This window comes from Morone saxatilis, unplaced genomic scaffold (assembly GCF_004916995.1).
Source record: "Morone saxatilis isolate NCDOM2014 unplaced genomic scaffold, NCSU_SB_2.0 Contig24, whole genome shotgun sequence".
In the NCBI taxonomy this organism is placed as follows: Eukaryota; Metazoa; Chordata; class Actinopteri; family Moronidae; genus Morone; species Morone saxatilis.
This window is the reverse complement of record NW_023339807.1, coordinates 22,576,978-22,599,130: the sequence shown is the minus strand read 5'-3', so window position 1 is coordinate 22,599,130 and position 22,153 is coordinate 22,576,978. Positions and strand designations below refer to the sequence as shown.

Genomic DNA, 22,153 nt, shown 5'->3' with positions numbered 1-22,153 from the left:
TCAAAACAAAAAGACGTTAGTGATTACTTTTAAAGAAAAAACTGGGTCAGTCACAGCTTAAATTAAGTTTTTTTATTTTTCTGTGTTCAAATTCATAATCTTAGATCCACAGACAAATCCCCCCGTTTCCAGGTCTGGATTAAAGTCGAATGATGATTGAGCGTTTGCAGTCCGGGGCTCTAAACGTAATTTACTCTTTGTGCCTCGCTATACAAATAAAGTTTATGTGCTCGCCAGTAACCGCACAGCTGGCGTGTTCGTAAATCGGTGCCTACCTTCGCCTGTTACCTCTGCGTGTGAGTGTGTGCACGCTGGAGGCAGAGCCATCGGAAGCTTTATTTCCCCAGGCTCTCTCTGCTCCAATCAACACACATGGAGCTGATCAATACTGATGCATGCACTCCTCGAAGCTTTAGAAAAACAGCTGGGAGAGTCAGGACTAGGTGTATCTGTCCATGAAAATAAAGAATCACATACTCATGTTGGCCGTGCAGCAAACATAACTAAAACGTGTATATATATATATTTTGCGTTAAATGTGCTATCAACCTTGGGCGCCGTTTAGCATTTTGGGCTTTTGGCTGTAATATTTTTGTTGAAAGTGACTCAGAATAAGAGCAGCAGGAGATTGAGCTTCAATTTCTGGATTAGAAACCAATATTGAGGCCTGAAAAGAGTCCAAGCCACAAGGCAGGAAAGAAAAATGGATGAAATATTTGTTTGACCTGAGAGTGACATTTTATCCAAGAAGTGATTTTCTCCTTCTTTCAGTAAAGAGCAAGTGGAAAGGGAAACAAAGTGATTCAGAGAGACGCTGGGATGTGAATTACTTTTCATAGGTGCCTGCAATGGGGGACTGGGGAGCAAGAGCAGTGCTGGAAGGTCAGTCCAACGTGGTGCAGCCTGAGGGGAGGAGAGTTCAAGAGTTGAGGCCGGGTGGAGCATCGACCCGATTGCTGCAGGAAGGAGAGAGATAATCGGTGAGCAGTAAGAGAGCAGATGAGGGGATTTCACAGACGTAACAATTGCTTAGGAATGAACTTGTCGAACTCAGGAAAGAAAGCTGCTGGTGTGACATGGGCAAATCTGTTCTGTCAATACAGCACGTAAAAGTGATGAAAAACAGAACATTACTTATTCATGCCATTTTTTAGAACAAATCGTTGAATTACACAGCACATCAGACAAATCTATCCAACACTGTTTATTCAGAGGTTGTTTTTTTTCTTTTTTGGATTTGACAGATAAAGAGATGAGACTGGAGTACAGTTGAAATGCTTCTTTTTTTTTCATCCCCTCAACAACAATTATAAATACGCCGACTGGCACAGTACTGAAATTCAGAGACAATGTTTTTTTTTGTCTTGTCTGCAGGTGGTGTGGACAGTATTTAAAACCAAAGAGCACAACATTGTGAGCACTGAGGGGGTAAAATAAAAGAGCTGCAGACGAACATTTGAAGAAAATGCTTGGGCTTCATTCAACAGTCTAAATGCCTTGTGTTAAGAGAGTGTGAATTACTGCCTGTTTAGAAATGCATAAGTTAATTCAGAGAATACATTTCTTGCTGGTGATCAATATTTTGACTAAATTAATGAGCACATGCCTCCCCCTAAAAATCCATGAAAATACTTTAATGCAAGACTTGGCCACAGTTATGCCAACTTTATTTTTTAAGGCTAATGTGTACAGACTTATAGCAGGTCTTTGAATATATTTACTACGGTTTCCTTTTTAGATCTGACAGCTTTTGTATAGGGCTGGACTAATGCAAGAAATGGAGCTTTAAGCACATTATGTACATCATCAATTTAAGCTTATCACCTTATTATTAGTTTAGGCAGCTACAGTGCACAGCTGTCAACTAAAGCATTAACACAATGCTAACTTAGTTGTCAATTAGTTATAAATACTACGTAGGGCACAAAGACTTTTAGAATTGCAATTTAAATCCCAATCGCAAGTTTAATCAGAAAAATGATTCAATATCTTCCTCAAACCGTTGAGCCCTACTTTTGTCCACATACAGTAGCTCGTGTAAAGATGGCAACATGTCATGGACTGATCATTTTGAAGCATCCTTTATCCAGCCAGTAGAAAGTTAGTAGAACTTTCCTATATGAGATCTGAAATAAAAGACAAATATAGACTGTTAAATGAATAGCAAGCAAGAGCACTATATAAGCAGCATGTGGGGAAAGGCATTTTCAAAGACTAAAACTCTTTTCTCACTTCCTACTTGTCTGATACAGTAGGTTTTAGTAAGCAGTAACGTGGCACAATTAATCACAGGGTAATTGTGGATGAAATACTACTTTGTCACCAGGAATGGTTATGAAGCTATTACTACCGTGAAGTTCACATCCTTCTCGACCATCTCACCAGACCTGAGTTTAAATTCTTACAAAGGGTTATCAAAGTGTTGTGACTCGCTTGATTTGTCTGGCAGACGGGAACCACTTGAGCCGTCCGAAATAAGCTGCAAAGCGGTTCCCCAGACCAAATCTCATAACACTGCAAGTGGGTGATCTGCACTTTGCACTGAACAGTGACTGATGAAACATAGCAGAGCTGGACAGTGAGACACATCTTTAAACTATCGAACCTTAAACTGCATGATTAAAATTAAACTAGTCTTTGTTTTTGTACATGACCTCCCATTCAATTCCAGATCCAGACACATCATGTTGGTTTCCTGCGAGACTTATTCACTAATTTCTGCACAGAAAAATAACTGAACCAAATGATTACAAGTAATCAAGGGAGAGAGTTTTCACACCAGCCAGAGCTGATTTCTCATTTGGGTGTTTTAAATGACAGAATCTGTTGGGAGCACACCTGGGGAAAGAAAAAACACTTTGAGCATTAAGTTGATTTGGATTTCATTCTTACAACATCCTAAAATGGGAGGACCATGCCCCAAAAATAAAGGCCTAACATATTCCCAAATCAAATTCTGAAGTATGAAAATGTGTCAACGTCCAAACAGTTTTTTGAGTGAGTCGTAGTTCCTTCTCATGCAGTTGCTGGTTGTGATTTTTGCTGTTGTTTGCACCCCAAACAGTATGAATACATTCTATTATTAGTCCTTCTGTCTCGACACGTAGGAGCTCTCCGCCAGGAAAACACGGAGGTCACTTCTCTAGTGACAACCGCTATCAGATATCTACAGACAAATAAAACTTTTTGTTTTTCCACATACATGTTCATACATCTTTTATAAAATAAATCTTATATTTCCAAGTATACAATAATAAAATGATGCACTCTGCAGAAAAAAAGGTAACAGGAAACTCCATATATACACATAGTATATTATACTATTTTGGCAGACAAGAACATGGACAAGTTCAGTATTGTAAACAGCTCTTTACTCTCATGACATTATTGTCCAATTTTTTCCTCCATTATTTCCTCGCTCCCTCTGTTCTGTTACATTCATAACTCCAAAAAATTGTGCTTTAAGAAATCTCTTGCAACGATCCGAGGGCTCTTCTCTTTTTATTTGTCTCCTCTGGTAACACCCCGGTCTGCTGAGTAGAAGTGCACTGTCTCTGAACAGTAGGTCAATGTCTTAAACGGTCACGTGGCTGGTAGTTCCCTCGGCTCTCCCAACTCACCCAGGAAATGAGAGACTGGGTCAGAGGAGTGAAGGGAGGGCGGCAAACTGATACATTAGGACTGTGGATGGTTTTATGCAAGGGGAAATTAGGATTTATGTCTGTCACTGATAATCATCAGTGTTTCTACATAACATCCATTTCAGCATGTTCCCCAAAACTTCTCTAAAGTTCATGTGATCTGAACTTGGGTAGAATTTGTGTCCTCGAGTAGTGGTGGAATTTTATTGATGATTACAAGGCAGACGTCTGAGAGGTTACAGCTGTGCTTGGGATACAGGAATGTACACGATGGAATGTGGAAAAATACTGGTGTGTGTGTGTAGAGCTGTGATGCCAGGATAAAGACACAAAGAGCTTTGGGTTTTGAGCTCAGTAGGCAGGAACAGAGTAGAGGTCCGAATGTGGGTGCTAGGAGAGCACCAGAGCAGGACTGCGGGTCTTCAGTTTTCCTCATCAGTTAGCTCCTCCTCTCCTGTGGCCTTCTCGGGAATGGCCCCGAGGCTGCGTCTGCTCTTGGATTCGGAGCCGGAAGAGTCGCCTCCCGGTCTGCCTTTACTCAGGTTACAGGTGAGCGCAGCATAGTGGATCTGCTTGAGGTTCTCCTGGACTTCACTCCTGGCGTGCTTCAGTAGGTCTGCCTGACCCTGAGGGGGCAATGACAGATCAAAGCGTTAGAACAATCACAGCAGCGTAGGAGTACATGAGACATGAAGGCAAGCTGTGAAGAAATTGGGTTAAGCCGCTGTCAGACATCAGCACCTTAATATGTAGCTGTGATGGCAGTTACAGCTCTGTCCAATGTCTGTATAATCACCTGAATAACTTTTACGTAAAAGGCACGGCAGTCTCATTTGATCAGGGCTAGTAACATTTTCAGCAAGTCTGGATTAAATGTCATCACATTAATGTAAAGGCCACAGCAGCACAAGGTTAAATACACAGAGGAATTGAACACACATCTTAAGCTCTGTAATAAATGATCATTTAATTATCATCATCTTCTATGCACAAAGAAAACAAAATCAATCGATTGAGCTGCAAACACCCTAAAGTTGATGTTTTCTTTTCTTGTCTATAAAAATGATATTTCCCCTCAGAGTCCAGAGCAAAAGTGGTAAAAAGAGAAAAAATGTGAATTCCCAGTGTCTTTTCATTCTGTGTGTGTGCACTGTTGAGCATTATACAGGCAGCAAAATTTAGCATCTAAAATGAATGAGAATATATTAGGAGACTGTTGGAGGAGCCTCTCTTGAACTGACAATGGTCATTAATTAAGGCAAAATAAGTTTTAATAATCATCACTGATGCGTCTGTGATATCATTTCTTTCCAACTCAGCAGTTCCCTTCAGTCTCTCACACCAGATGCCGTATATGCACTGTTGTCAATAAAGGTTCTGTCATGTCTGTATAAAGCCATGAGGAACCTTTACACAATGGACGCCCATGTCTGAATGGCAAGACGTCATCACTGTCACGGCTAGATAAAGCCAGGGACGTTGGCTACTCCATGTATGAAAAGAGCTTCGGCTGCCAGTTCAAAGCTTTGTTGGATAGTAGCCATTATTCAATCTCCAAGACCTTCAGTTGATAGCTTGGTGTACTTGTAATTAGCAAAAAACTCTCAAGTCTGTTAAGTGGTAAGACTGCCAACAATAAGATCTTTATACGTAAGAAGAGCCAATTTGATAATTGCATAATTAACACATGCAAACACAAATAAATATGCAGAAGGTATTTATTAATGAATGACCTTCTTGGCAGTGGAGGTTAAAATATAAGGCGTGGCAAAAAAAATCCCAAACATTCTCTTTGCCACATATGAGAAATATTAGAACAATATTGTTACTAATATTGTTACAATGGATTTGAGACATATTAATAGGTTTACAAATGATCAGGGATGCAGCAGGGAGGCAGGACACACATTACCACAGTCTGTGGACATTTTCAGTATTGAAGGGAAAAAAGCAACTTAAGGGTAAGTAAATTTGTATTTAAGACACTCATCCTCACATTTCCAACTAAAACCACACAGTGATAGACACATGAAGTTCCCAGAGAGGAACGGCAGCTAGTAGCATTTATCTTGCAGGTTGTTGCTTATTATCTGTGTGTCTGTCCCAGAACATCAGTGGATCACAGGAATAGCACAAAAGCCCCTTCATAATACTATAATAATATCAGAGACTAGCTTGTTTCCAGACCTCTGAATCACTGGTCACATCTAAGATTTGTTCAGCGATTCAAATAGGTCTAACACTGTGCCTGCCCGACCAATCATAGCCTTGTAGGCAGGATTAAGAGTATCAACATTATCTTTCTGCATAGCTTGCAAGCTGCCATGCTAGATTTATGAAAATGGCAACAAGCATGGATGAGATTGATGGAGCTGCAGAACTTATAGAAAAAACAACTCTAAAATCAGCATTTCTTTAATCAATGTGAATACACTGAAATAAAAAAAACTGCTAGCAACCACCACTGTGACTTCGGAAGGACCAATAAGTCACTCAGTATTGATTGGTTGAGGCTAAACAACAGAGAATAAATCCCCTTCTTAATAAGGAATCAGCTAACATGAATACATGAATGTCAGGCTGGACCAACAGAAAGGCAGTTCAGTTAGTCAGATTATCAGGGTGCTCACCGGCAATTTATACAGACGAAACCGCACTCTAATAAGAAACTGTTGGAAGACATAAAAAAGCAACATTTACCAGCCACAACGGATCATTGAAAGAGACTGCACATCCCATAAGCCCCCCGACTTTGTTTTCAAGCCCCTGTGTGTGCACTTCCCATGACAACTGCGCCTGGAAACTAGTCTCCTGCTCAGCCCTAACAGGAGCTGTCATATAACCGGATTAACACAAAGATTCCAGCAAATGCAAATGTCCATGAGAAAAAGAGAAAAAGCGCCCAAGGTCACTGACCCTGAACTCTGACCTCCTCTAATCCTCCGTGTGTGTTGCAGGCGTATGAGAAGTAACACATTTCAAATTACAGTGTGCAATGTGGCAACTACACACTACTCAAACAGAAAAATACAGAAAACTTGTGTATTACATGTTGGAGTGACACAGTAGTCACTGGTGCACTGCCGGCTATGAATGAAAATCTCACCTTCAGTATGGTGATGTTCCATGTGAAGCTCTCAACCGCCTTGTGCAGTTTCCTGCCCTTCAACCCTTCCTTCACAGCCAAGTCATGGAGGTTCTCGTGAAATTCCATCGCTGAGAGAGGGAGAGAGAGAGAGACAGATGAGAGAGAGTGTCTAGCCGGTCTTTATGGTTGGAATTCATGCTGGTTTGTGAGACAGAAGAGCAGTTGTGAGGTGACTGGAGTCTGGGAGATGTGACTGGGTGCTAAGCCTGTTGTCACTGTGAGGAAACACATTAGAGCGAAGACACTGGCATGTACTGTCAACATTTCACAGTCTCCTCCTGCAGCAGAGAGATTGAGTATGTGGAAGAGATTCCTCTCTGCTTACTGTACGTCTGCAGTATGATAATAGCTAGAGCCGACAGATTGCTGCTGTTGAAGGTGTACAGCATGTCAGATCTGAAAAAAAGTAGACATCAGGTGCAAATGCCTGTACAAATTAAGGAGACAACCTGAGGACTGGATTTGAGACGTGAAGAAGTGAAACTGTACAGGCATCTGCCATCACAATGTTACTATTTCTCACTATTTTCTGAATAGCAGATTTGACGAAGAACAAAAAAAAACCCATTATGGTAGAGGAAGTGAGACCAAATTGATTTCTATTCAGCAAGTGTCAGTTATTTGCAAGCTAACAAAGGAAGATGCATCCTGTTTCTCTTGGGTCTGTATTTGTTTTAACAGTCCACACGCAGTGTTCGCATTAATTTGCAATGTGCAGTTTGTGCCCTCCCTTCAGCGAGGCTATGCTTCAGAGTCATAAATCTGAAATGTTGGTAAGTAGAGGGTAAAGCACAGTGACACATCCCAATGAGGTGCTGATGGGATGTCGAAGGATAGGAGTAAGCAAAAACTGGTGAATTGGTACAAAAAAGACAGAGAGAGGAAGAGAGAAAGCAAAAAAGGCAAGGTAACTTAAAGCCATAGAAGGAAAGAAAAAGTGGAGTGGAAGGAAGCAATGGATGGATGAGAGGGAAAAGAAAGAGCCCCGGAAACGGAGAGAAAAGCAGAGGAGAGATGCAGTGTAGGCAGACAGACATGACGTTCTTTCACTGTGGATTAGCATCAAGGCATCGAACAGAGGAGGGATTTGTCTCCTGAGGAGCTTTCCCACCTCCTCTCTCCCTCTCTTTTTTTCCCCTTTGCATGACTGAATCTGAGTAAGGACATGTTTAATGTTGAGCTTGCTTTATAATGTAGCACTGACACTGCAGCAACAGGCAACCACAGCCTGTGAGGTAAATAAACCAAAAGGGAGCAGAGTTCCCAGTATGCACAAAGCCCAGAACTGCATAACACACTTCTGCACTGGAAAGTCCTACCGAGAATGCACACATTTCCGCTTGAAGCCCTGAGATCAGCTAGAGTCGGTCCTGGCCCCTGTTGGTGCTGTTGCCATGGAAACATGGTGTGCACGCGAGAGAGAGACCCCCTTCGTGTGAAATTGCCATAATAGGTGTGGGGTTGGGCTGTTTTCGAGCCTCAGCTGAGGCTACAAGTCTGCCACCAGATCTCAGGCGTGAATATAACCTCAAACAACAGACAGAATTTACTGGCACATCTGACACATTTATCATCTTTGAACCTAACACCACACCACTGCTCCTAAATCACACATTTCCTGTGTTGTAACAGACATGTCAAATTATTTCTTCAATGTCAGGTCACTATCCCTGTAACTACAGAGCTGCTGCTGTGCACGTGGACCATGACTATGCTGAAGAAGGTGCCCAGCTTCCTCTATCTCACACATATGCACACACATACACACACTGGAGGTTGCCTAGCAACATTTTATGGAGTCTGGCAGGAAAGAAAGGGGGAAGCTCATTCTCAGCAATGCATTTCAGACTCTGATCTCTGTGAGGTAATGCTGCAAGACGGCAACTGTACAACAAAGACGGATGCTTGTGCATCTCACAGCAACAAACAACTACAGTATGGACCAGCATGACCTGAATTATTCATTGGATTGATTACTGATGAATCTTTTAACAAGAGATGATTCCATCTACTTGTACCATAGAATGCCTTTATCTATATAATTAACTTTATCAGACAGAATACTGAAGAAATGCTGGAATCCATGACTGATTAATAACAATGACAACACAACAGCTACATTTTATCACTTGTTTTCATAGTCAATTAATCGGTTGGCTATTTTCTCAATGAAGTAATCATTTAGTCTATGAAATGTCAAACAAATGTAAAAAAAAAAAAACACTCAAATTTTTCAGAGCCCAAGGTAAATTTTCAGATTACTTGTTTTGTCAAAAACATTTTCTATCATACATGGCACTGAAAGCAAGGAATCCTGGCATTTGAGAAGCTGAAACCAGCAAATGTTTGGCCTCTTTGGTCGAAAACTCAAACAATTATTTGGTGATTAACTGTTCTATCATCAAGCTCTAATATTAACTGTAATTTACGGCACCTTCAGGTGGAGATGAAGCATTCTGCAAAATGTCACTGCAGCACGACTCTGCACACCATCATTTTTCACATGTATGTAGGATAGGTCAAGGACACATTTCGTTTCATGTATGTAAAATGCTATAAATGCTGTATTTACCGTGAAACCTAACGAATAAATGATCTTGGGGAATCCACATTAAAAAGATTTTTTTAACTTGTGTAACACAAACATCAGCTCTTTGCTTTGTGTTCTGCAAAATGTCACTGCAGCGCCACTCTGCGCACCATTATTTTTCACTTGGCATTTAAGAACATCTTCTGCACTGATCTTGTTAGTCTGCAGCAGGTTCAGCCATCCAGCTGCCCTGAATGCTGATTGGAACCTAAGTGAGTGTCGGGTGAGGGAAGTGACATCCATGTTTGAGCTGCAAACACCTGACTGTTCTCTGACTCTGCCTTTGTGGGGAAAGTGGCCCCTGTCTGAGCTGATGTGATGGATTATTCACAACTTTAATAGCTGTTGCTGCTGGAACGTTCTGCTTGCAGTAAAGAGGGAATTGGGTTTGTACTGACCCAGTTTCTGCACAACAGACAAGTGCTTTAAACCACACCACATGCACACATTGAAATACAAACATGTACATGAGCACACACACACCGCTGGGATAAAATTATGTTTCGTTCAGGATGGAAAATAAGTCAATGTTCAAGTTCATCAGTTTGCCATCTGTTGTGTCCTAGTTTGCAATTGTCGGTTGTTGAGTTTTCTTCAGCTGATTTTAGATAATCATATATAATGGTGCTTTGAGACCAAAAGCCCCACAAAGCTTGTGTGGAAGCCTTTGAAAAAAGGTTTGGACCACTTGAACATTTTCATGGCTGTGTTATTCGTTTGACTATTGTTTCATATAAACAAATGATTCATTCTGACAAGGCGTTTATCAATAAGGGCTAGAACTCACTGAGCAACACAAAGGATAGTTACATCAGATCCTGTTGGGTTTCCAAATGCACAACTCATGAAATGGAGTGTCACTTTCCCTCAAACAGAACCTACTGATAATGAAATGCCATTTTGTAAGAATGAGTAAGTAATGAAGTAGAACAAGATATAATAATTTCTGGCAGACCTCTCCTTCAGGCTTACCAACTTGAATTATTTTTAAAAAGTAATTTAGTCTCACTGAAGATGAGCAACAGGTGGAACTCAGGCACAACCGTTGATAATGTGCGTGTGTTCATGTGCTTTATAAATAAAAATATGTGTAATATTAATGTGCTGAGCCAACACATTTGCACACTGTACATATCGTAAATAATTTCTAATACTGTAGCTCTGTAAACTGCTAGAAAAACAGCAGGGGGTCTGGAAAATAGATAAAGAAAAGTGCTGACAAAGGCTGTACAGACGAACCGGGCAATTCTGATTAAAGAACGCAGATGCAACTCACTCATTTAATACAGTAGCCATTTCAAATTTCTCATGCTACAGCCAAATCTAACCCAAATAGAAAAAGTCCAAAACAAAATTCCCAGCTGCACAGATGTGAGCAGAGGCTTTAGGGGATCTTTCTGATAACAATAGGCTCAAGCACATCTTTATCCCAAAGCCACTGGCTGGTAATTGTTAAGGGATGGAAGGTGGTCAAACTGAAAACACCAAGGGAAAAAACTGCATGAAGCCTTTGATCTGCTTTTGTTAAAAGACACAGTCCTCCTCTCCGATGTGCCAAGACAATAGAAATTTAATATTTTATAAGTCATCCATCTGGAAACCAATAAAGCCGAGCCGTGGTAATGATGGTCCATCTTTCCTCCCTTCCACACTCAGGCTTACTCAGTCATAAATTAGCCTTCTATGCTACTTAGATGGGATTCAGTGCCAGACAATGCTGCATTATAAAGCACATTAATGTCAATATTGATTTTCTTCTCATTAACAAGTTTTAGCCATTCGTCTGCATTGAATGCAACATTTGTTACATTAAACAAGAATTGTCGCAGAATAAAGACTGACCTCTGAAAGTAACAGGAGCACAGATAAAACGCACCAGGCGAAGCGAGCTGTCCATCCTTTGACAGCATCCTTCGCCAATATTTTCCCTCGAGACTGCCTGTCCAGTCTGCATATTCCTGAATCTAGCAGAGCCTTCACTGATGAGCTGCCAATCAAACCTTGCTTCCCAGAAATGCTGAATGGAGTTACTTTACCCCTGGCCACATTAAGTCGTGATCTAACAATAGGCTAGAAAGCAATAAACAAAACACATTAAGTGCACATATGATAGCCTAACTACTATGGAGTGTCTGGTAGCAAAGAGCTATAGATGGACTCCCATCTGTTAGCTTTGATGTTGTCTTGCTCCAGTTCACTCATCTCTCTGAACCTTTAACCGAACCATTCTGATTAGAATACAGCACAGTGGCTGTTACTGGTGTGAATTAAACACCTCATTATGAACTGCAGCTTTTCAAAGGGAAATGGTGACTGGATCACGTACTTGAACGCGATTCAAATGGTAATTCCACTTAAATAATATAAGCAAAGCAAATCAGTTCTACCAAATTTCATAGTGTGTTTTTCTGTATTGTGTGTTTTCAGGGAGATGGTGGGGCCTCAGGCAATCATTTAGGAGCTGTCTAGTGGTGTCGGGAGTGCTGTCATTTTATGGTTATTCTCTTTCACCATCTGACCATTTCTTACCTGATTTTTGGGTTTGTAGAATTCTCTCATACACTCCTTCAGAGTTCTCTAGCAGAGTCTTGCTGGTCTGGATTACCTGAAAGGAGACAAACATATTGCTCACATTTGCCTTTATTTTCCACATCAGCAAAACTGGCATCCCACAATAAAGCAGGGAGCAGTCTCCGTCTGGTGGCCGGGTGTTTCTATCCGGGGAGGGCTCTGAAAAACAAGCTGTTATTACAGGCACGCTGGTGGGTGTGGTCGCTGAATTGCATTTTTGAAAGCCAAAATTAGAGGGAAGGAGACACAAGCAATTAGGATGTTTATTAAAAGTTCTTCTTCAAACAGGAACAGCAAAAATATAACAGTCAATCCTGATACTTGGTTTTGAAAAGCCTCTCTTTAAAAGAAAAGACAAATAATCAAGGTCATTCGATTATGATGAGAGTAAAACGTAAACATGTGAGTCATTTTGAAGCACACCACTACCGTGTTATCTGTGAAATTGCAGCTGTGAAAGATGCTAAGTTTAGCTCCTGTGGTGTTATGCTCAGCCTTAATTGAGTGCACAAACTCTGCTGACCTGCAGACTGTTAAAACTCTCATGGCGGCCATTAAGGCAGACTCAAAGACTTTTGGAAATCCATTTACATATTAAATGCCAACACCTTTAGTTTCCTTACACAAGGACAACAGCACAGTGGTGTTTCATGAGGTTAATGATGCATATGTAGCCTGTCAAAAAAAAGAGGTAAATAAGCACTTCAGTGAACAGAGAGCCTGACAGACCATCTGGATCTTTCTCTCTGATTATCTTATAGTAATAGCTTAATTGTTTCATGTGAAAGAGATGATATATATATATACAGCCAAATGTTGCTCTGCTTTTGATTTCAATTAGTGCCAGTCGAGTACTGGGGCCTTTTGTGTATGCAGAATTGTTATAATTGACTTGTACATTTACTTGTACACTCCCTAAGTGACTTAAGTGCACCGCAAGGTCATGTCACAAAGCCAGGCTGCCCTGCTCAGCTGCCAAGACAGAAGGGAAGGGAAGAAAAACAATTTTATTCAAGCTCAGTGTAACAAAGCCACTCTGTGAAAAAGAGCAGTGACCAACATGAGCCCCTGAGATCGATCTCTGGAGTGTGCCAGCTCTGTGGCCAGATAGAGGGGGTGGGGGTGGGGTGGGTGTCAGGAACAGCATGGAGGGAAAATGTAAAAAGTGGAAACCTTTCAGAAAAACAGGTGAACCAAGATTTTAATCAGTAATAACCTCATCATTTTGTTATCCTGCTGCTGGAAATCCTCACAAGAGCCACACTAATCGTGTATTAATGCCCAACACATGCACTAGTTCTTCCCGTCTGAGTAACTGGACAGTAAAATGTACAGTACAGAAATTACTGAGCCTTTTTGAAAACTACTGTATATATATATATATATATATATATATTTTGACTGCTTGTCACCAATATATAGGTTAATTGGCAGTGGAGTGCCACAGACTGTCAGGAAGTCACAAAGTACTGAGAGTCAGGTTTGAATCCTTTCATTAGATTTGTTGACAGTATGAAAAATATAGAATAACACCAGACTCTTTTTTTTTTTCTTTCTTATTCCACAAGTCCTACTGTAAAATCAAGCTATGATTAACTGCACAACTTTCAAACATCTCAGTTTTGAGATAATTGGTGAGGGCATGCCAAAGTTCAGGGGTTTCTAAAGACATATATAAACATGCAGCCTTCTTTTTTAGCATGATTGTCCATCCCCTAATATTGTGTACCATATGGGGCACAGATACAGTCTCACAAACCCATGCAGTGAATCACCATGTTCTGCTACAAGCAGTCATGACTAAGTGATTGTGGCTGTTTGTCACTCCGCAGCTGCAGTTGCGGCACTTAGAGCTGTCGCACACGCTGTGATTACTTCCCTGATGGGAGGAGAAATTACCGTCTTGGTGGCAGACGCAGCATCTCGAATGTATTTCAAGGCACATTCTAAAGGTAAGTGGGTGGACTTTGCCCCATTTGCACACTAAAGACTACCCCATGTAAGTGGTATGTTTAGTTGAATTATCATTACCCACATTTAACAAAAGACACAAATGCTCATTTATTTTTAAGGTGACATCAGCTTAGCAACCATTATGCATGTAACTGGTTTAAACAGGAATACAATTTTAACAGACTGTATTTATAATTAGACTATTTATGAGCTACTGGGGATACAGAGATGTTATGATTATTAATAATGATACATAAAAATAATATTTACATAATATATTTTAGTGCTAAAGAAATAATACATTTGTGTGACAAACAAAACAATGACTAACATATGGTCTTTGTATTTTCCTTGGTTCAATGTTTCAGTCACTGTGCATTCCTAACTCATCTCTATTTACAGGCAGTGCCCTTAGTTCATCTGTTGTGCACAAAAACAGAAATGAGACCATATTATCTAAGACCACAAACTGGCATCATGCTGAGTCTCTCCACCTTTTTCTCAGCGCACAAATGGGCAGGGATCGAGACCCAGATTCTATTTTTACCAATTAGGAAGCAGAGCCGGGTTACTCCCAGTGGTGGATTTTGACACAGTGCCGGAACTTCTAATTGTACTGTTTCATACATTATTTACAACTCTTTAAGTTTGGCTCTCCTCGTTTCATTGATGCCTCTGTACTTGTCAGCTCCCCTTCAGCAGTGCACCTTCCTGCTCCCCATCTCCTCTGGCACTCTGCTGATGATCAAGGCCTGCAGCCTCAAACCACTTAAGCCCTTACTCTCTTAATTTATTCGATTCTGGTCCCCAAACACCTATCAATGTTTTCTTTCTTCCATCCAACACAATTTTCCTGGCACTCTTTCCATCAGGGCCAATTAACTAGCCCTCTACTCCTGAGTCGGAGTAGAACAGAGGGGTCACCTTAATCGGTCTGCGTCTCACCAGCATCATCCCCTTTTTCAGGTGTTCATCTTTGAGTCCCAAGGGATGAAATGTGCCATAAAAATAACACAGTTGGGTACTGTTAAACACTTAATTGTGTTGTTGTTTCCCGTCACACTGTTTCTCCATGCACTGTCTCCAAAACAAGTTAAATTACATGTGAAAAACGTGTGTCACACAGGTGTGCAAACCCCTCGTCATTGTGTTAAATATAACCCAGAGAGTATATTACAAATGTATCAAACAACATAGTTAATATGCGGCTACCAACACCAAGAGTGCCCTCACCGATTTGTTTTTGCCTTACAGTGTGTTCTTCCTCTATGCATACTTTAAATATGCGACACCAAAAACAGCTGGGCTCAGACACTGATGCTAAACACCAAATCTGATCTTACAGGCTTGAATAAATATTCTGGAGACATAATGCTACAGCCAAAAGGACGGAGATAAATCTGATAGAACAAACTCTAATTACTGGATGCAAAATTATTCAAAGTAGTTCACTTGTTGCTCTACTTCTGCCAGTGGAGTTTTGCAGGGGATTTCTGCTTCCTGCCTGACATAATAATGGAAAGTCAACTTGCTCATAATAAAGAATCAATATAAGAGAACAGGATGTGTTAAGGATAACGGTGTTGTCTGGAAATAGCCTCAATGGCATGTTGCATAACTTGTGAACATTGATTTTATTACTTAACAGAGCTGCAGCCCCCATTACCTAACCATATCTGTCCAAAGCCAAGGTATTGATTTGATTGGAGTCAAACCTAGTTTACTTGGTTTGGTTTTCTTTTTCTTCTTGATGGATGGTTACATAGACGGTTAGATAGCACTACTGCCAAATCCCCCTAAACTACAGTTTGTATGTTGAGAAAGTGTTTTTAAACCATGACACAACAAGAAAAGAAAAGCACAATTACCTCAAAATATCTTGATTAAATCAAGTCTGCTGATTTATTTCTTAGTATCTTTTGTATTCATTGAGGTTTGTATAATTTAATATAAAATCCCCCTTTCATATTTCAGCTGCACGGATCAGTAAATTGTGTCCCTTGTGTTTTTAAGTATGGTAATTTATCTGATTCATCTGCGTGTATCACTTTCACTTCCAGGTGTTATTGCAGTGCAAATAAAGTGAACCACTACTGACTACTACTTACCATGTCATAGGTGGTTACGACTTTCTTCAGGACTTCTGGTAGCAGGCCTTGGGGCTCCAAGTTAGGGTACTGGTCAACAAGGTTGAACACCAGAAGGGGGCTGTTGTCAGTTCCAGTCAGTCGAGGGGAAAGGGCCAAGATGCACTGCTTCAGGTTAGCCACTGCTGAAAGGCCACACAGCTCTTTAAAGGACACAATGGCATTCTGCAGAGAGAAGAGAGAAATTACAGCAGGGCTCGCATGCAGTTATAAAGGCATGCCAAGCAAAACATGTGTCTAATGGCATAACCATTAGTAAAAGTATGAAAAGAAAAGAACGTATTCCATGTTGCTAAACTCTGGCATTGATCCACATTAAATATATGACCACAACCGCACAGAGTGGCACCCTGTAAGAAGAAGTGGCTGGAAGCTTTCTCATTACCTGTGAGAACTTTTATTTTGGCACTTGTTAGCTACTCATAAACACTCAATACTTTTGTCATCACATGGAAATGGAACAAGCACACACACACACACAGAAATCCTAACCTTCCTGTGAAAGGCCAAATTTAAACCCTACATAAACAACCGGAGGACAAACTATGACAGGATGGCTAAGACGTGTTATAGTTTCAAGGCCAGTGGCTTGTTATCACACAATGACTGCAATATAAACAGGGCTACCAAAATAAATCCTAATACAATGCCTGAAGAAACACAACATGAGACCAACCACAACGCAGTTCTCAAAATGTCATCTTTCTTTACAGAGACTTCAAATAAGGTCTGAAGACCACAAATATTACATAAATGTGACCATGAAAAAGACAAAATTGCGTTGTTTTCATGACCCATGTGTTGGCAAAGCTTGCTTAATATCAGAACAGGATTCAGGATGACACTGGTTTTGTCTGGATCATGAGCCATTAAAAACAGCAAGTGCTTCGGTTAAAACATGTTAACAGCTTGCTAAAGGCTGTGTTCATCATCTGTTGTAGCTGTATGTATTTTAACCTCATAAAACAATGGAATGATTCCAATGAGATTATTGCCTCTTACTTCCCACTGTAACCTTTTCTTATTTACACATTAGAATTTATGAATATCTATATAACATGGATCTACCATTTAAATCTCATCATAATGTTTTTCAACTTGTCTCCCTGCATCTGTTTTGACTATTGCACAACACATAATGATTAGATCAAATCTGATTCAGTCAAGCCTGGTGGTTTTGTGCCTCTCTTTCCAGGGTGGGAGCCTTTTTTGGATGCTCAAGATTCTTTGCAGTAAATCTGGATATAATCTATACTTGACTTGGGGTTACATTTTCTTTAGTCTATCCTTTCACAGAAAAACATTCCCATGCTAGAAGAAGGATTTCTTCCTTAGGTTATGCAGTTACCACATGTATTCATGATGATATTGTTGGCTCAGTAGTGCACATATCAGAGGCAAAGGATACTAGTGAACAGAAAAGCCATTTAATGGAGTTTAATTTAAATGTCTTACCTGCATGTTCTCTCTGAGGTCGGTGGCCTCCCTCAGTGGCAGCAGGGCTGTTTTGAAGACATCATCCACAGCCTTGATCACTAGCACTCTCATACTGGCATACTCTCTACTTCTCTTGCCCTTTCGTACAGACAGTCCCCTTTTGTGTGGTTTGCCGCCTCCTCTTCGATTGGTTATGGCCACATGAACAAACAACAAGGTATGTGGCAGAACTTCCCCTGTCAAAGATTGTAGCGGTACATGGCGAAATCCTGGTTGGAGACACTCAAAGGGGATTGTATATTGGCCGATAAATTCATCACCAATATAGTCGTCATCTAGCACCACAAAGCGCACCATTGCGAGCTCGGGGAGATTTATCTGGAACTCAAAGCTTTCATCAAACAGAGGGTTGTCCCCATTCTGGTTGACAGTTTTAGTCCTTTGTTCAGCGCAGTCAGCAGGAATGCCGTGTATTTCCACATACACATAGGGGTCTACTACGTCTCCTTTGGCACCTGAGCCTTTGGGTTTTGGGAAGTTCTGTCCACTGATGATCTTGATGTGTAAGAGCTGTGGGGAAACACCAGGCACTGAATCTTTCGTGTTGGCACTAAAATATGAAACCTGCTCCCTCATGATCGCTGGACGCAGCACATAGCCGCAGTTCCCATTCTGACGGAACCAGCCAATGTTTAGGTCCATCATCAGACCAGGGGTCTGGTAGTTCATTGCCACAATCTGGCAACCACACTTCCAGAAATCTTGTGGATTCATGTTGCTGGAGTCAATCCGCATAGGGCTAGGATAAACCCGTGCTAGGAACTTCTTGTTGTAGTTAACAAAGTCACCTGGGAAGTCGCTGGCGCAGCGACTGGCAAAGACCTCATTGAAAGAGCACAGCTCCCATTGCTTCTGGCTTTGGAAAGATGTTGGGAAGTCTTTGAACTCCACGGACTTACACAAGGTCACCAGATCAGAGAGGTCCTTCGACAGTTGGAATTTCTTGGGTGCGAAAGTCTGTTGTTCCGCAGACTCAATGCTCATCCTTTGAGACATCTCTGCCCCCTCGTCCTCATCCGTCACCTCACCTTCTGAAGCCGTGCAGTTCGTGCTCAGTTTCTTACCCTTCAGTAGGATCTTTCCCTTCAATTCAAATGGAGAGGGGAGGTAGCAGTCCTCAGGTTTTGGAGGATCTAGTTGAATCTTGTCTCCAAGGATCTTCTTTAGGTGCTGAAACATGACTCTCTGCTGCTTTAAGGAACAATGGTTTTCTAAACACAGGATCAGTGGAAACTCGGACGCAACAAAGGCATACTTGTTGATGACGTCAATGACGCTGCGAAAAACAATCTGAGATGTCATCGTGTGACCAGTGTAAATAACAGGTTCATTATCAGGCCCATCCCAAACATCCAGCTCTACACTGCGGCAACCCATCTTGAGGGCACGGATGTACCCTGTCACATCAGAGGGACCTCGAAACTGATCTTCTATCAGATATGTGTTGTGGGATGCATTGATGTAATAGTGGGACAAGGGCTGGTTCATGTCTTGGCATACTGTTTTTTGTTCAGGGTCAAATATATGGCACTCTGGAGACATAAGATAGTTGGTGAACCCATCAAGAGAAAGCCAACCCTTGAGCTGGCCCTCCTTAGACGGTTCATATTTCTGAATGACCTCTAAGCTGGTGTCTTCACTGCCTTGTGCCATACCCTGCTCTGCCTCCAGAAATATCATCAAGTCCTTGGTATCTAGAAATTCTTTGTTACTGGAGAACTGAACAAACAGAAAATAAATTTCTGGTCTGGTGCAAAGATCATGAAAGACCTCAATGAACTCCTCTTTTGTCACATCAGAACCCGTTTTGTCCTTAGCTTTGTGAAGCTCCTTGAACTTTAGTTCTATTTTCACATTTTTAAGTCCTGGGTTCAACTTTTTGACTAGCTGCACAGCAGCACATATTGTTATTTGTTTGTTGTTATTACTGTCTGCCTCATCAAACAGTTCGCCTAGCCACGATGAGCGCATGTTGTTCTGACTGCTCTCTATCATATTTAAGGTATGTTTCCCATAGGAGATCAGGTACCTCAGCCCTGTAACCCATATGTTGGCTACATCTGCAGTGTTTGCCACCAAGTCCAGGGACTCATAGTTCTCCCCAAAGATGATTGAGAAAGCACAGTCCTCTGATATCTGATCATAGGTTCCATTAGTTCTAAAAGTGTCCGTATTTTTTCCTGTCCGAACCTCCTTGATGGATTTTACATCAATTTTGGCCTTTTCTGATTCCTTCTTTGATGGCTCCCATCTCAATGACTGCATGTCGGCATCAAGGAGAAAGTAGCGGTGGTAGATGCGTGAATTGGATCGCACTTTCTTCAGCTCAGAGCCATCCACCATTGCACTGATGCAGTCGCTTGCACTGCTGATTTTCTTCTCAGTGGGCATGCTGCTGAATGATACAGTCTTCTTTCTTTCTTTACGCTGTCTTGACCCATCCTGCAGTGGATCAGAAAATAAGGCATAATTAAAAATTGTTCCATAGATACCAAGTAATAAAGTCATACGATTTATAAGACTTCAAACAATAAAAATAATAATAAAAAGTGAAAACCTTAAAACACAGTTTTTATGTTTTAACTTAAAGGAATATAATGCATTGTTCAGCTGAATGCAGGTTAGCTGTATAGTGGCTTGGTTTTCTTGCTTCTTGAAAAGTTAACAGTTAGAAGATAGAAGGGTTTTGCCCAACAGTGCTTTGCTTCTCATTAGTTATCAGTATATGTACAATTGTACATTTACTCAACTTTTATATGTCAGTGCAATTTTGAGATATTTGTACTTTACTTGAATTTATTTTATACTTATACTCTACTACATTTATTTCACAGCTATAGTTACTACTTACTTTTCAGATTTAGATTGTATAATAAAAAAGATGACCAGTTTATGAAATATGCATTGTTTTTGATTTAAGTACCCAACAGTATATATCTATCGATCCATTATCCATTCTCCTTTCCAGGGTCAAGAGACGGGGTATACCCTAGACAGATTACAAGTTCATGACAGAGCTGACACACAGTGGAACAACCATTCGCGCTCACGCTAACCACTGCACCACCCTCAACAATCTATACCATTGTTAAAATTACTTAATCTTCACTTGTAATGAAGTATTTTATTGTCGTGGTACTGAAGAGATCAATGCTTCTTCCAACACTTCCTATAATAACCCTGTGATTTATTGACATGTTTCATACCAGTCAATGTGTTGCTTGTGATTAGGGTGAAAAAGGACAGTTTTTTGTTTTAATTCAGTTTGCTTTTAACCCAACTTAATCAGACCATCATTCCATTAACTAACCTCCATCTCCAGTGCGATCACCACAAGAATTATATTTTCTTAACCAAATTTTTGCATAAAAGGAATAAAATCGGAGTACAGCAAAAGACAAATTTAACTTTAAATATATTGCCTTCAAGTTTTCAACATAAAGAGTTCAAGTAAACATCTACCTTATAGAACAATACAAAAGAACACCTGTCATGTCCTTCCTTCCTGGTCCCTCTTTGTTCCCTCTGAACATTTGCAGAACAGAATCACAGCAGCAACTTTGTTGGGTGACTCAAGGTAGCTGTCACTGTATATTATGAAGATACAACAGGAAATCTCCCTCAAGAGAGTATCGCCCACACAAATCCAGTCATCTTTAGCAGCCACATTCCTGACATTTCCAGCGAACCCTGCTCTTTCTGCTGCAGCAGGTTCCTTCAGCACAAGGACATCATTTTATATTTTGGATTATTCAATCTCATTTCACAAATTTACCACCAGCCAAACCCAAACCCTTGTTAATCACATTGTGGCAGCTTAATGGTACCACTTTATACAAAAGGAATGCATCATTTTGTCATCTGTGCCAATATTGTTGCCAATGATGTGTGCCAAGTTAGGAATTCCTTATGCTGCACTCCATTAGAAACCGTTGATCTTAATTTTCCTTTGGGGTTCAACAAAATGCTCAAATCCTTCACAGCCTCTTATGTAATCAAACTGAGATGAGCATACCACACATACTGAACGAACCAGTACTCATAAACATCGCAGTCTTCATTTAATAATAGGAAAGATGGGTTGTGTGAATGATTTGCATGTGTCTATATCTACACGTCTATAAATGCATATAGGATATATATACACACACCTTCTCTCTGACATTTACAACTACATCCATTTACAGCACACATTCAGCTGACAATATTCACAATAACAAATTTCACTACACAAAGTATAAGTTTGCCATAAGGTGAAAGTGTAGCGTATTATAATTACTTGTTTTTGACTCTTGTCCGTCTGCTTACTGTTGCCCTATGGTCTAACCACACTACCATGGCTGAGCAGTAGAGTTACACGGGGATTAGCTGTGCTACATCATGTATATATTTGCTTGCAATTGGACAGGATGCAGCATAAGCAATGGACAGTGACTCACAGTGCAGCCTGCTGCTGACAGCACAGTCAAATTAAAATGTTCATTTGTTTGCACAATTAAGACATCACAGTAGATGACATACAATTATATATATATATATATATATATATATATATATATATATATACACACATATACATACATATACATATATATATATATATACA

The 22,153-nt window shown here is 40.6% G+C and overlaps 1 protein-coding gene across 1 annotated transcript in view; it reads right to left on the bottom strand.

Moving 5' to 3' along the window:
- Positions 1-1,180: 1,180 nt before the first annotated feature.
- The window catches only part of LOC118335633 (inactive phospholipase C-like protein 2), a 36,217-nt gene continuing 15,244 nt past the window's right edge, over positions 1,181-22,153 (bottom strand). Inside the window, exons 2-6 of the mRNA XM_035672037.1 lie at positions 17,506-19,989; positions 16,012-16,215; positions 11,909-11,984; positions 6,748-6,857; positions 1,181-4,267 (exon numbers count right to left, since the gene is read on the bottom strand). Coding sequence (XP_035527930.1) covers positions 4,064-4,267; positions 6,748-6,857; positions 11,909-11,984; positions 16,012-16,215; positions 17,506-19,989 — 3,078 coding nt within the window. The 3' untranslated portion in view covers positions 1,181-4,063. The remainder of the gene's footprint in view (positions 4,268-6,747; positions 6,858-11,908; positions 11,985-16,011; positions 16,216-17,505; positions 19,990-22,153) is intronic.